The sequence below is a fragment of the Microtus pennsylvanicus genome, chromosome 11 (assembly GCF_037038515.1).
Source record: "Microtus pennsylvanicus isolate mMicPen1 chromosome 11, mMicPen1.hap1, whole genome shotgun sequence".
Lineage (NCBI taxonomy): Eukaryota > Metazoa > Chordata > Mammalia > Rodentia > Cricetidae > Microtus > Microtus pennsylvanicus.
Genome location: NC_134589.1, coordinates 38,037,266 through 38,053,289, shown reverse-complemented (window position 1 = coordinate 38,053,289; position 16,024 = coordinate 38,037,266). Strand labels below are relative to the sequence as shown.

The following is a 16,024-nucleotide window of genomic DNA, read 5'->3' as shown; positions in this document are numbered from 1 at the left end:
CTAGAAGCTAAGAAAAAAAATGTCTCCAGACTTTTTTTTTTCTGTTTTTTAAAGCATTGATTACTATCGTGCAGAATATCTTTTTTCATTGTATGTGATCAAGTTAAATGTTCAGGCTCTTACGGGTAAATTCCAAAATTGTTCTGAAATTTTGAATATTTTCTTCCTTGTGCAAGAGAATTTTAGTTAGCACCCCCCAAAAATGTATATTGTGTAGCCAAGCATGGTGTCTTTAATCATAGCACGTAGCAGGCAAAGGTAGATGGATCTCTTGAGTTCCGGGACAGCTGGGACTACATAAAGAGACCCTGTCTCAAACAAAATATGTATATATCCTGAGTTAAAGGAATATATGGCTCAGTGGTAAAGCATGGTTAAAAATGTTGGATTCTAGCCTGCTGTGGTTGTACACACCTTTTATCTCAGGCAGAGATCTCTGTGAGCACAAGGCCAGACTGAGTGAGTTCCAGGACAACCACACAGAGAAACCTTGTCTCAAAAAACAAATAAATAAAAGTTGGCTTCTATTCCCAGCACTTGGATGTGATGGAAAGTATATATGGTCTAGCTGTAGTTTAGAACAGCACTTCCTCCATAGAAAACTATGTAGGTCATTAATTTGGACTATGTATGTAGTTTTAAATTTTCTAGTAGCTACATTGAAAGGAAAACAGAAAACCCAGATATAGTCTCTTGGGTTCAGTTTCTAGGACTGCAAAAGAAAGAGAAAACTTATATAAATAAAATCAGTGAAATCAGTTTTAATGATATACTTTATTTAACCTAGTACATCTAAAATACTCCATGTATAGATAAGCTGTGATGCTAAAACTAGAAATTAATTTTGTTTTTGACATTTAGAGCTCATCACATTTTAGTCTACTTATATTTTAAATACTCTTGCAGATATTAACTGTATATTGGACATTGCAGCTTGACAAAGAGAGCATTCTTGTCTTTTTGAAGTTAGCCTTTTACCACACATGTATGACATGAAGGGAAGTCAGGATGATGCTCAAATTATTGATTGATCATTCATGTAAGATATTGTTGGTTTTTTCTTCCCACTTCCAAAATGTGTATTCTGGATTTATTAGTATGAAAACTCAAGCATGGTGCAAGGTTTTAAATTCTTTTGTTGCTTTTTAGCTATGCCCTTTTTTCCTAAGTGAGTTTTCTAATATGAAAGATTCCTGCAGCCCGGTTCATGCCTAGGCCCAGCTACTTGGGAAGTAAAGTCAGAAGAATCAGAACTCAAGCTGTGGACTGTATAATTTAGCAGTTGTTCTGGGTTCATTTCCTAGTACTGAAAAAGTGGTGATGTGGTAGTATTTCTGCATCATCCTGTGACTTCCTAGGAATTTTAGAAACATGAGTTACTGGATTATTTTGTTTCTTTTTTTTAAGTTATAGATTGAGAGCTTAATGTGATGGCCTGTGTTTGTTATCAATCCCAGTACTTGGGAGCATTGCCATGAGTTTGAGGCCAGCTTGGACTCCCTTGTGCTAGGCTGACCCAAGATATATATATCTGTCTTCAAACAAGAAAAATAAAACCACAAGCCCCTAAAACAAAAATTTAAACCGGACTTGATGGCACACACTTTTAATCCTAGTACTCAGGAGGAAGAGGCGGGTGGATCGCTGTGAGTTCCCAGACCACCCCGTCTGCAAAGCAAGTTCTAGGACAGCAGGACTGTAACACAGAGAAAGCCTGTCTTGGGAATGGGGGGCAGGGGGATCTCAAAAGTTTTCTTCAAAAAAAATTTTTAAACTTTGTTTTAATGTTTGAGTATTCTTCCTGCATGTATGTCTGTATACTGCATGCTTTGCCCATGAAGGCCAGAAGAGCGCATTGGATCCTCTAGGACTAGAGTTCTAGATGACTGAGCTATGTGGGTGCTGGGAATTGAATATGGATTTTCTGGAAAAGCTCTCAACCACCAAGCTATTTTTCCAGCCCACAGGTTTTCTTTTCTATTGAATCTTTCTTTTCTAAATGTATGAAACCTCCACAGTCTACCCTAGAGTCCTTTTTTCATTACGGTTTTGAATTTGAAAGACCCATATCTTTAAGTTTCCTATGTAGGGTACTCTGCCAGTTAAGTTGAAGATGCATATGTCTCTTAAATACCTCTACGATTTTACCTTAAAATGATATTGGGGAATTCTTTATGTGCACATATTTGCTTCTATTTCTGGGACTGAAAACAAATTTGTAGCATCTTGACTCAGCTGTTGAAATATTTGTCTTAATTTGCTAATGAGACCTTGCTATGGAAGAAAGAATTTTGTAACTTAACAGCAAGTTTGAAAGAAACATTTACCATAGGAATATATTCTTTAATACTAATGAATATGCATTGTAGTCTGTTTCTCGAGTTAATGACAATAAATTTCCTAATAAAGGGAATGTAACAAAATTTACTTAATGAGAGAAAATGGTTGAATGTCATTTGGATGTACAGGTGAACGTTAGATCAGTACTTCTCAGATTTAAATATGCATATGAATTACTTGGGGTTCTTAATGCAAATTATTGTTGTATGGAGACTGAGAGCCTGAGTTTTTCTGAGAAGCTTTTAAGCTATGTTTATGGCTTGTGCCATAAACTTTGAATAGTAAGGATGTAGAACTGAGTTTTGTAAAGCAGGAAACTCAACCTTTATGTTTTTTTATATTTTCTTTTAGAGGATACATTTTTAAAATAATTTTGCATTTGTATCTGTAAATATTTGCCATATGGGGTGTCTGTAGACAGAAGAGGGTATTGAATTCTCTGAAGGTAGAGTTATAGGCATTTATATGCAACTGCTGAACATGGGTATGGGGAAACCAAACTTGGGTTTTCTGAAAGTATAGCAGGTGATCTTAACCTCTGAGTCATCTCTGTTTTTGTTGTTGTTCAGCCAGGCCACAAAGTGGTGCACACCTTTAATCTCAGCACTTGGGAGTCAGAGACAGGCAGATCTCTGACTTTGAGGCCAGCCTGGTTTATAGTGTGAGTTCCAGGACAGTCAGGGCTATGTAGAGAGACCTTGTTTCAAACAACCACCACTACCAAAATTGTTCAAAGTTATATTGTTGGCCAGCATGGAAATGAGAGTTTACCTTATATAAAATTGCATATTTTCCTTTCACTGTGGGCTAGATCAGCAGTTTTGTTGACAACAAAGCAGTTAGGGCCGGGCGGTGGTGGCGCACGCCTTTAATCCCAGCACTCGGGAGGCAGAGGCTAGCTAGCGGATCTCTGTGAGTTCGAGACCAGCCTGGTCTATAAGAGCTAGTTCCAGGACAGGAACCAAAAGCTACGGAGAAACCCTGTCTCGAAAAATCAAACAAACAAACAAACAAACAAATAAAGCAGTTAGGATATATCTTATGAACACGGCTTCTAGTTTCCTTATAAAAGATTTGTCTTCACTGGGTGGTGGTGGTGTACACTTTTAATCCCAGCACTGGAGAGGCAGGGGCAGGCAGATCTCTGAGTTTGAGGCTAGCCTGGTCCAAGAGCTAGTTCCAGGATAGGCTCCAAAGCTACAGAGAAATCTTGTCTCAAACAAAAAACAAAACAACAAAGTCTTGCGTTCATCTTACACACCCTAACTAACCCCCTAAAATGGGTGTGATGGCACACATCTGTAATCCCAGTGTTGGGAAGAGGGGGGGCTTGAAGATTTTAGGGGCTAAGTAGCCAGCCAGTCTAGCTGATCCATAAGCTTCAGGTTGAGTGAAAAAATCCTATCTCAAAATATAAAGTGGAGAACAGTAGGAAACTACTTATAGACATCTGGCCTCCACATGCAGGCACTGCTGTCTATATATACCCATACATTCGGTGGGTATCCACCCAAATTCATATACAAGAAAATAGACACCCAAACAATTTTTAAGAATTGTGGACTTGATATCTTCAGTAATTCTTCATGTCTGCCATTGGGATTTTGAGGTTCATCTTTGAGGGACCCTTGACTTCCAATGTAATATCCAAGGGGCTTGGAGTATAGCTTAATGGTGGTAGACCACCTACTTAAACAAGCATGAGGCTCTGTGTTCAGTCCCCAGTACTGCAAAAGAAGGGGAATTTTTTTCAACAATTTAACTTCAGCTCTCATGGAAAATACACTAGAGGAAACAAAAGGATGAATTCAAGGTCATCTTTATCTACATAGAAAATTTAGGACCATCATTAAGAGCCTGTCTCAAAATGAAAATAACCAGCTCCTCTTTTTTACAGTGGTAGCAGTGATATACCTGTCATTTAAAGTATAGGGAAGACTTAGGTACTTGCTGACATAGTAATTTTAAAAACAAAGCTGTGTCTGTGAAGGATTTCAGTTTAATACTGTCTCCATAGCTTTGAACTAGCCTTATTCTCCTGCTAGAAGGATTTCCTGGGATTTACACAATTTAAAAGCAAGTTAAAACACATGTGTCTGTACCTAAGTTGATTACTAGGCAAAATATCTTTATGTCAGGCTAATAAAATAAGAGAAAGCTTTCTTGTTTAGTCATTGGATGATTCAGAAAAGCCATCTAGAGTTGGGCAATCACTGGAGCAGAAGTTTGTAAGCAGATAGGTTCTAGCATCATAAGATGAGCAGCAAATCAAATATCTGAAATTTTTGTGTTATTTATCAGCACCTATGTTTTAGAAAGATTATCTATTTCAATCAAGTTTTTTTGTTTTAATTTCTTGATTAGTATGAGCTGCTTAGATTTGTTACATAAAGCTGCGTATATGAGGACCATTGACTTAACTGACACTGTGAATTTGCCAAATAAAGTCATTCTTTGGGCACCTCCAGTGTTGGAGTATTTGCATTCTTTAACATATTCTGTTACTTTTTGTTTTGTTTTTTTTTTCTTTCTTTCTTTTTTTTTTTTTTTTGGTTTTTCGAGACAGGGTTTCTCTGTGGTTTTGGAGCCTGTCCTGGAACTAGCTCTTGTAGACCAGGCTGGTCTCGAACTCACAGAGATCCGCCTGCCTCTGCCTCCCAAGTGCTGGGATTAAAGGCGTGCGCCACCACCGCCCGGCATATTCTGTTGCTTTGATGCTTGGAGCACTTGGCAGCTTGAACCTCTGCTGTGATATGAAAAGACCTTATATTAATATTGTGGAGAAGATCAGTTTTGAGTTTAGCTGTTTTTTTAGTCCTCATTTTATTAATTTTCTTAAAAGTTTCACATATTTTTCAGGTTCATTTTTGTTTAAATTTATCACTTTAAAGAAGTTCATCTTTTAAAACCCATACTTTTATTATCACAGCAGAATCTATACTCAGGATTTTACATTTCCTGTTCTGCTGTCGAAGTCTAACTTTGCTTTTTATTCCTCTGGTCTTTTAACTTTTTCCCATATTTCAGACATACCCCTTGGGAAAGAATACTTGCTCTAATTTTACATACTTCATGCTGTGCCTTCAGCTTTTTAAGTTAATGGTTTGAGTAGTAACCTTTTGGCTTGGGGTTGGGAAGTTTTTTTGTTTTTAACATAAGTATAATAAATGTGAAAAGGCAACTTGTAGAAATAAATCTTGAGAAAACACTAGATTGAGTCATTGAACTCTGAAATGGAACTTACTGGAAAGTTAGTGGTACTACAATTTTCCTAGGCACTCTACTTGTGACAGTTAAGTGTAGATTGAGCCCAGGGCTCAGCACATTAGAGACTTAAGGAAGAAATCATTTCTTCAATTTTTCCTCTGCAGTGGTGGTGACCGCGGTGGCTTCAAAAATTTTGGTGGTAAGTGCTGAGTATCCCAAAATGTTTCAGTGGAAATGCTATATAAATCTAAAAGCCACCAATATCCCGCAGATGCAGTCTAAGCCCTTTCTTACAATGTTGAGGCTGGTGTGTTGTGTGATTACAAAATACGCTGTATACATTTATATCAAAGTAAATACTAAAAGCCAAAACTGATCTCAAATAGTCCAATGGGTTTTCTACACAGTGAATTTGCATGAAAGAGTCTGACCAATGAATGAGTATTTCACTGAGTTGTGACAATAGGGTTTTTTTTTCCTTTTATAAAGGTAGCTGAAATGGTGTTTTTAAATTATTAGGGTTTTCAATCAGCATTGGCAATCAATCAATGTTTGACAAAAGTGATGCTAGAATAATGACAAAAGTGGTGGGTGCCGTCTTGGACAAGTTTAAAGAAATGTTGACATTCATCTTTGATTTATTACACTTTTAATAATAAAAATTTATGTAGTTATTTTATAAATCTGTGATTGTTGACTTTCAAGGATTTGGAAATTTTACATGCTTGGTGTTACTGTCTTCCTTTTAATTCCAAATGAGTTGCCTTATAGCCTTTTCTTCTCTCTTAGGTCACAGGGATTATGGATCCAGACCAGATGCTGGTAAGAGTCCTGATACTTTTGTTTTACAGTTACAGAATATCAGTTTTCTACCTTTTAAAGAGGAATATGTGTTGTAGGAGTAAATACTAAAGGAAAGTTTAATTTAATTTAATGGTGTTGGCAGATCTGGGCAGTTTTTTTTTTTTAATACCAAAATTAAAAATTCAGGGGTCTGATTAGAAACCGTGCTAGAGGAATCGCTGTTTGTGCTTTCTTGTATTACGCTTTTTCTTATTTGAAGAAACAGTCAAATTTTGCTATTTTAGCAACATAGAGGTTAAAAAAAGATACATGTTTAAAAAACTCTCAGCCAGGCAGTGTTGGTGCATGCTTTTAATACCAGCTTTCAGGGGAAGAGGCAGGCCAGTCTTTTGAGCCTGAAACCAGCCTGGTCTACAGAGCAAGTTCCAGAATAACCAGGGCTACACAGAGAACCCTGTCTTGAAAAACAAACAAACAAACAAATAAATAAATAAAATAATAATAATAGTAAAATAAAGCTCTTACATTAGATTGGTAGTTTTAGTAGATGTAAGAAATTAAAGTTCATGCATATGAGAATTGTCTCTCTCTGGGTGGAAGGCACTAATTTTATGTGGCTTTTCAATTTTAGATGAATTCAAGACTGTAGATTTGCTTTTGGACCCTTTTTAAAGTTATGGTTTAGAGGTTAAAATCTATTTCAATAAAAAATATTTAATATATATTGAAATCAGAACTTTTGTTTTTATTAAGATGCCAAAGTATTCTATATGGATGGCAATTTCTGAATTATCCCTTGATGGACTGAATTTTTATACAACTTTCTTACTTTGTTGTACTAATCCAAAAGTGTGCGTGTAAGGTAAGGTGTGTGTACCAGGTGCTCTTACCTTCTGATATATACAAGGCTTTTTGCAGTGAATGGGAACCCAGCATTCTGCTTGGCTGGCTGGCTTGAGAGTCAAGTATCCAATTTGGGGGAATTTTGTACTAGAAATCCTTTTTTAAAAAACATTGGATAGTCAGTTGTATGACTATATACAATTGAAAGTTCTTCAGAGAAAGGTATGCTAGTTAACTTTCTTCATCTCTTCATGAACTTTAGTCCTGGATCTGAAGAGTGATACTTTTAACCTCTCCCTTAATTGGTTTATGTATTTCAGAGTGTAACCTGCATTTTACCTAAAGTTTTATTGTAATTTATGGTCTTCCATGAAACTGAATACTTTGCATGTTTATATAAGATTTTATATTGGTTCTTCTATTTGGGGCTTAGAAGCAGTCCAATACTAGTCAATAAATGGTTTTGATTACAGAGCAGGAGTAGTAAAACCAAGTAATATGTGCATGAAATTGATCGTAATTTTTTTCCCCTTAGATTCAGAGTCTGATAATTCAGATAACAACACAATCTTTGTGCAAGGACTTGGGGAGGGTGTCTCTACAGATCAAGTGGGAGAGTTCTTTAAGCAAATAGGAATTATCAAGGTAAGTAAAAAGTGTCACATTGAAGATTTCATAATTGTTAATATTGTAATTAAGATGCATGCATTACATTGTGAGTCTGTATAATACTGTAGTAAGCATTACTAAATCCTGTAATGCGTGTGCTCCCCCATGTCGATAGGCCTGTGTGTCTTCTTTAGGTTTCTGTTGCTGCGATAGACTATTCTGACCAAAAGAATTTTGGAGAGGAAAGGGCTTATTTTATTTGACTTATCACAATCCATTTTTGAGGGAAGTCAGGCAAGGAGCTGTAATGGAAACCAAGGAGGAACACTATTTGCTCCCATGGTTTGTTTGTTCATCCTGCTTTCTTACAGCACCCAGGACCACCTGCTCAGAGGTGGCAACACCTCCAGTGGGCTGACCCTCCCACATCAACCAATCTGTTGGAAATATTTTCTCAATTGCAGTTCCTATTCCCAGATGACTTTAGAGTCAAGTTTACCCCCCCTCAAAAACAAAACAAAAAACCTAAGGAGCACACTAAGTACATTTTATTTTATTTCTTGTTCATGTTTATCTTTCTGCCTGTGCTTAAGCTTCATTCCTGGATTCTGAAATGCCAATATATGCTTTAGAGCAGGACTAAGTAGGTATTACTTGTTTGATGATTTTCCATTTATTATTCCTTGTTTTGGTTGTTAGTGAAATTACTCATTTTTTCGCTTGTTGAGTAATTTTTTGTTTGCTTGTTTTTTTTTTTTTGATTTATACATGAAACACACAAGTTCAAAGCTCTTCTTCGTTGTTTTGAGATAGGGCCTGGGCTAGCCTCAAACTCACAATCTGTCTGCCTCAGCCTCTTGAGTACTGGGGTTAGAGGGGCAAGATACCATAGCTGGCCACACATTTTTAATAAAGTAGAATTCTGTCTCTACCCTCATCTCAGCCAAAGCCCACTGTATTCCTTAATAATAATGTATTGATTTTTATTAAAAGATTTTTTCCTGGCCTTTAAATATTTTACAAAACATTTTTTATGAAACATCTGCATTGGGTTTTTTTTTTTTTTTTTGCCTTTGGGGTAGTTGGTTCTTTTATTTTTTTGTTGTTGGGTTTTTTTTTTTTTTTTGGTTTTTGTTGTTTTTTGCTGGTGTAGATCCTCACATTTGCTAAGCCCTTGCAAGATTTTTTTTTTTTTAAAGTCCTGGCTATTGTGGAACTCATTGGGTAGACAAACCAAGCTGGCCTCAAAACTCTTAAGATCTCCCTCCAAAGTACTAGGATCGAAGGCTTTGTGCCACCATGTCTGGCTCCTTACAAGATTTTTATAGTTTGTTTTTCACTTACTCTTGCCTGGGAAGTTTTCATTAACCACACCTACAGATAACTTTTATTTTTATAGTAAGCATATAGTATTTTATAGTGTGAATATGTGGATTCCTTTTTAAAAAATCTTTACCTGGGGCTGGAGAGATGGCTTGGCTGTGAAGAGCATGTACTATTCTTCCAGAGGATCTGAGTTTAGTTTTCAACACCCTTTGTTGGGCTGCTTACCCACACTATGGTAGTTTTCAGCTACAGGGAATCTGACGGTTCTGGTTTCTGAAGGGACTTGAACCCTTGTGCACACCATATACATACATATATACAAATAATTAAAAATAATAAATCTTTGAAAAAAAATTTTTTCCTGAATGATACATGATCACTTACTTATTCCTGAAATACAACACCAATTTGGTCAATTTTTTTCCCTTAGACTAACAAAAAGACTGGAAAACCAATGATAAATCTTTACACAGACAAAGACACGGGAAAGCCAAAAGGGGAAGCAACAGTGTCATTTGATGACCCTCCATCTGCTAAGGCGGCCATTGACTGGTTTGATGGTATGCTTCATTCCTATATTTAAAATTATGTATGTGTTTTGCCTGCATGAATGTATGTGCATACAAACCCTTTTGGAGGCCAAAAAGTATATCACTTCCCCTGGAAATGGAGGTGTAGATGGCTGTGGGTGCTGGGAATTGAACTAGGGCCCAGTTCTTGTAACTGCTGAATGTTTCTCTAGTTCCATTCATACACTTCAGAAGTTTTTCTTTCTAATCTGAAAGTCAAAACATGCTCTTTGAGATAATGGTTATTTTCCTGTTTAATAGCAACCAGGAATACAAACTGGTGCTTTTATGTGTGTGTAGAATGAGATTAACTGTGTCATTGCTTGTTAGAGTGTTTTTTAATCTTGCCTTCCAAAATAGTGCCACAAGCTGAGGACTAAATATTTAAACATGATCCTGTTGTGGACAATTTTACATTCACATCTGAACCCCAACCTTCCTCCCCTTCCCCCAGTTTGTTTGTTCTAAATTATAAGCACACTAGGAAGCCCATATTCAAGATAATAACAACACTTGGGAGGCAGAGGCAGGTGGGTCTCTGTGAGTTCAAGACCAGTCTGGTCTACAAGAGCTAGTTCCAGGATAGACTCCAAAGCTACAGAGAAACACTGTCTCAAAAAATAAAAAACAAAAAAACTAAATCAAGCATATGTGTGGATATATATAGTTAACCACATGTGTATACACATGCACATATGCCAATTCCCTTTAAGAAGTAAGTGGTGGGGAAAAAAGAAATGGTGACACAATTGACAGTTCTGCAAATTAGATCTTTATATAAAATATAAAGTCAGAATTAGGACTATAGGTCAGTGGTATGTAGAGTGTTTGTATTAGGCTTTGAGTTCAGTTCTCAACACTGGAAAACTTTTGCCTTCATTTACCTTCATTTACTCTTAAAAATATTAGGTGATTTTCTCTGTCTTTAAGCTTAGTAAAAAATAACTGTCTCCCCATGGAAGGTCTGTTCTGTTGAGTAGATTATGGGTTATATTTTAGCGCTATTGAAACACAGACACTAGTATGTTTCTTCAGGGATGTGTTTTTTATTTTTCTGAAACTAAAATAGCCAAGACAGTCTTACTGTTTTGTCAGGAGGTAATGTGACATTGTATGTAGCATTTGTTTAAATAGCTCTCCTCTTCACTTCCCTCCTTTTCTTCTTGGTCTTACTGTCAATCTGAAGCTGGAATCTCAAAATCTCAGTTATCTTCTTGTCTCAGCCTCCAGAGTATTGAGATTATAGGTATGTACCACCTTGTTCAGCCTTAGAACTGTTTTTTCTTCTTAGGAAAAGAATTCCATGGAAACATCATAAAAGTGTCGTTTGCCACCAGAAGGCCTGAATTCATGAGAGGTGGTGGAAGTGGAGGTGGACGACGAGGTAGGATATTTACATTGTTTCCCAGCACTATTTAAATAAATAAGAAGGTTCAAGAGCTACACATAACAGTTTGAATTTGTGTCTGTTCTGTCCTTGTTTGCATAGAATTGCTTGCTAGCCTTTTTTATCTTAAAAAATTTTGTGTGTTTTATGTACCTAAGTGTTATAATCTGCATGTACACCTGCATGTCAGAAGAGGGCATCAGATCCCATTAATGATGGTTATAAACTACCATGTGGTTGTTGGGAATTGAATTCAGGGTCTCTGGAAAAGCAGCCAGTGCTCTTAACTTCTGAGCCATCTCTCCAGCCCCATAAATTTTATTACTACTTTTTTTTTTTATATTTTGGTTTTTCAAGACAGGGTTTCTTTGTATAGCCTGGGTATCCTGGAACTTCCTCTGTAGACCAGGTTGGCTTCAAACTCAGAGATCACCTGCCCCTGCTCCCTGCTAGTATTAAAGGTGTGTATCACCTCTACACCACACAAACACACACACACACACACACACACACACACACACACACACAGAGACACGTACAGCTTTTGGCTTTTGCATGAGTGGTTTGCTTGTATGTACTGGAGTTACAGATGGTTGTGAGCCACCATATTGGGTACTGCAAAAGCTCGTGCTTTTAACCACTGAGGCATCAGTCTCCTGCCTTTCATCCTAAAATGAGGATGTTCCAATAGTTAAGAAAGTGGTAGGAAAGGTTGTAGAAATGCCTTTGCAGTGTTCTGCAGCAGTGGTAAAGGAGCTTTGGAATAACTGTTCAAATGAAACCTACTTCGGTAGTTAGTCTGACTTTTTAAAAGCATTTATTTCTGTTGATACATGCATGCTTTGCACAAACTCAGTTTTTTAGGCTTAGAACAAGTAATTTGCCTCCTGAGTCTCACTGTCAGAGCTGACCCAAAGTTTAAGTTTCGCAGTGCAGCTTCTTGACTTTTTTTTTTTTTAAATGGGTTAATTTTTATGACTGGGATTTTTAAACTATTAAGAAAAACAGACTTTGAAGGGTTTTTCCTATAGTATTTATATTGTAATGTCTTCCAAGTCTGTTGTTAACATTTGTTGTATTTTTAAGTGAAACCTCTAAGTCTTGCTGTAATGGAAATTAATTTTGAAGTTATCTGTCCAGGTATTAATAGGCACTTATTTCTTTCAACTGGTGTTATGCCTGTATATTGTTAATGTCTGCTGCTGAATTTTTGCTTTATCTTATCTCTCCCCTTTCCCCAGGCCGTGGAGGATATAGAGGCCGTGGAGGTTTTCAGGGTCGAGGTGGAGACCCCAAGAATGGGGACTGGGTTTGCCCTAATCCGTAAGTATGTCATTTACTTTGGTGGGTGTAGAGATAGAGTTGGAGGGTTTATTGGAGACTTAGGAACATTTTATTTCCCTCCTTCAGGTCATGTGGAAATATGAACTTTGCTCGAAGGAATTCCTGCAATCAGTGCAATGAGCCTAGACCAGAGGACTCTCGTCAGTCAGGGGGAGGTAGGCCAACTCTTTCTTTAGTTAGTCATTTAACAGCATGTATAAGTTGTTTGTCTTCTAACTAGCATTGGGGAGGCTTTATATTATTAATACTGGCCTTATTGGTTTATAATTTTACCTTGCAGATTTCCGGGGGAGAGGCTACGGTGGAGAAAGGGGCTACAGAGGTCGTGGGGGCAGAGGTGGAGACCGAGGTGGCTACGGTGGAGACAGAAGTGGGGGTGGTTATAGTGGAGATAGAAGTGGGGGTGGTTATGGTGGAGACAGAAGTGGGGGTGGCTATGGTGGGGACAGAGGAGGTGGCTATGGTGGGGACAGAGGAGGTGGCTATGGAGGAGATAGAGGAGGTGGCTATGGAGGAGACCGAGGTGGTTACGGTGGAGACCGAGGGGGTGGCTATGGAGGAGATCGAGGCGGCTATGGAGGAGATCGAGGAGGCTACGGGGGTGATCGAGGCGGCTACGGGGGTGATCGAGGCGGCTATGGAGGTGATCGAGGAGGATATGGAGGAGACCGAAGCCGGGGAGGCTATGGAGGAGACCGTGGTGGTGGAGGTGGTGGCAGCAGTGGCGCCTACGGTGGAGACAGAAGTGGAGGCTATGGTGGAGACCGAAGTGGTGGTGGCTATGGAGGAGACCGAGGTGGGGGTTATGGAGGAGATCGAGGTGGCTATGGCGGCAAAATGGGAGGAAGGTGAGTATTTAGGTATACTTGCGAACGCTTTTGTCCCACTGCTTCTAGGTTTTAGGGTTCAAGCCATTTTTTGTTTTCTTCTTTAATTCCAATTGATATCTTTCAGAAAAATGTTTAGTTCTGTGTTTAATAAGTTCAAATTTTGGTTTTATTTTACAAATTAATCTTTGTTGTTTTTCTCATGGCTAAAGAAAGTTGGGGTGAAAAGATAACTTGATAATATTTAAATTAAGAGTATCTTGGAGGATTTTCAAACCCTGCACTTGTTCCTTACTCAAGTTCCTCTATTTGCTTGAGGTAGTCTAAGGTAGTGAGAATTAGCATAGTATTTACATGTAGTAGTGTCAAACTGCTGTGCCTCTGCTCCACATCTTAATGTGACTGTAGGCAAGTTCTAAAACCCTTTAGAGCATCAATAGCCTCATCTGTACAGTGGAACAAATAATACCTACTTTGTAGAGTTATATGAGATTGTAACATTTGCTTGCCCATAGAAAGCATTGTATAATTGTTAAGTATTACTTATAGCTTAAATTATCACAAACTTTGGTGTGTCCAATACTGTAGTGTCTTTATACAACTTTAGTCCTTCTGTCAGTCTCCTAACAGAGATATTTAGTAACTTTTCTGAGATTACATACATAGTAAGTGACAGATACAGAACTCATACATGCCAAAGTTCTATGCCATAGTAGATACTTGGATTATTGGTTTAGTAGACAATTGAAAGTATTTACAGTGGTTTTGTAGTCTTTGGTCTAGGTGGAAAATTACTAGAGTTGATCGATAACAAGGCCTCTTTAAGAAACTTTGTAAGTCTTAAAAGTGATGAATTATATTTATTAAGAAAACTTTTTTGAGCTAGGTGGTCACAGCACACGCCTTTAATCCCAGCACTCAGGAGGCAGAGACAGGTGGATCTCTGAATTTGAGTCCAGCCTGGTCAGCAGAAGGAGTTTCAGGACAGGTTCCAAAGCTACACAGAGAAAATCTGTGTCTCTCACCCCCCCTCCCCCAAAAAAAGAGGCCAGCCTGATCTCATAGTTCCAGGACAGCCAGGCTATTTAGAGACCTTGCCTCAAAAAAGAATACTTTCTTGGGTTACAGAAATAAAGAACATTGCCAACTTTTATAGAAAGTATCAAGCTGGTATAGGCCACCAGTACTCTGAAGAAATAACTGATGTTCCATTGGTTTAAAACCCTAGAATTTAGTTTGTTTCTTTATTTTTCATCCCTAGAAACGACTACAGAAATGATCAGCGCAACCGACCGTACTGATGACTGTTTTGAGTATTCCTTTGTCTCTGACAGGATCCGTAGTGGAACTGTCAGAGTTTGCCTGCTGCTTTCCTCATGGCCTCTTGGGTAGTGAAATTGACATTTGGGTTTTTATTTGGGTGGGAGGGCTGGGGACAGTTTTCCTTTTAGAAATGTCCATTGAAATTTTCCTTTTTAGTTTTCCACCTTCTCTTTCCCAACCCTTAAAGTGCGTTGTAAAATATTGCCAAAATGGAAAGTGTTTTGTAATACTGCAATAAAAGCTGCTTGTTTTTTGTGGACATTGAGTGCATTATTTATCACACTTAGGACTCAGTCACAGCAAAGTAACCCTACCGAATTAGAAAATTACTGCTACCTAAGTAAATGGAAGTATAATTTGTTATTTCCAACTATTAGTTATTGTTTAGAATAGTGGTTCTCTAGGATGACTGAGAGTCAGAATCACCTGAGTTTAAGATTCCAGTCTTTAAACTTAACAAGTACTGAATAGAATATTTGATCTTCCAAAACATCTTTTTCTTAGTCTTCCTAACCTAATGTCTTTACCAGTCCAACCCAGGTCAGATCAGATTAAAACTTAGAATTTCTTGATTTCTAACTTACATCCAGTATGTATACAGGCCATTTTCATTCTACCTTCAGAATATACCTAAAATCATCTATACTCTTGACAGTTCTGATAACAAGCTACATTTGTCTCTTTCTGATAGTTGCAATAGTGTGTTCACAAATCTCCCTACACAACTAAATGGTGTAAAGATGTTAGAATACTGTATGCCAGTATTTTTTAATTTTTAATTTTAATGACCCTAATTTTGTAATACTTAATTTTATGTGTATATGTCTGTACCGCATGTGCAGAGGAGCCTGTGGAAATCAGAAGAGGGCTTTGGATCCCCTAGAACTTGAGTTTTGCGAGTTGCTATTTGGGTGCTGGGAACCAAACCCAGATCTTCTACAAGAACAGTAAGCACTTTTTACTGCTGAGCCATCTCTCTCCAGCCCCTCTTTGAATTGCTTTATATTCCATATAGACTGTAATCTAAATTCCTCATCCCAGTTTACAAGATCCTACAGAATTTGTCTTTCTCAACAACCTCATGCTTATTTTGTTCATCTCTCCATTTTTTTTAAGGGTGGCAGTATTGACCCCAAGAGCTTTATTCATGTTGGGCAAGCATTCTTATTACTGAGTTACATCTCAGTCTTTGGCCCTATAATTCTTGGTCATATCAAATAGGCTTCTGCTTCAGTACCTATGTACATCCTGTGTATGTAGTGTTTTCAGATACTCATATGGCTTACTCCTTTTACAGTACTGCATTAGATTATGGTCTACCATTTTCTTCCTCGTTTTTCCTGGCCATTTTATCTAAAATACTGTTCGCACTTACTCATTTCCACATCACTTTTTGTAGTATCTTCATTACACATATTTGCAAATTATCGATCAACTAGTAAGTG

General features: G+C 37.7%; 1 protein-coding gene across 6 annotated transcripts in view; it reads left to right on the top strand.

The window, feature by feature from the left end:
- Taf15 (TATA-box binding protein associated factor 15) overlaps positions 1 to 14,838 on the top strand; it is a 31,807-nt gene extending 16,969 nt beyond the window's left edge. For 2 of the 6 annotated variants that reach the window (XM_075991326.1, XM_075991321.1), the window contains exons 8-16: positions 5,712 to 5,746; positions 6,337 to 6,369; positions 7,730 to 7,839; positions 9,560 to 9,689; positions 10,990 to 11,082; positions 12,327 to 12,408; positions 12,496 to 12,584; positions 12,710 to 13,277; positions 14,518 to 14,838. In XM_075991326.1, the coding sequence (XP_075847441.1) occupies positions 5,712 to 5,746; positions 6,337 to 6,369; positions 7,730 to 7,839; positions 9,560 to 9,689; positions 10,990 to 11,082; positions 12,327 to 12,408; positions 12,496 to 12,584; positions 12,710 to 13,277; positions 14,518 to 14,557 (1,180 nt within the window). In that variant the 3' untranslated portion in view covers positions 14,558 to 14,838. The remainder of the gene's footprint in view (positions 1 to 5,711; positions 5,747 to 6,336; positions 6,370 to 7,729; positions 7,840 to 9,559; positions 9,690 to 10,989; positions 11,083 to 12,326; positions 12,409 to 12,495; positions 12,585 to 12,709; positions 13,278 to 14,517) is intronic. The other 4 variants (XM_075991327.1, XM_075991324.1, XM_075991323.1 and 1 more) reach the window with 4 other exon arrangements.
- The last annotated feature ends 1,186 nt before the right edge of the window (positions 14,839 to 16,024 follow it).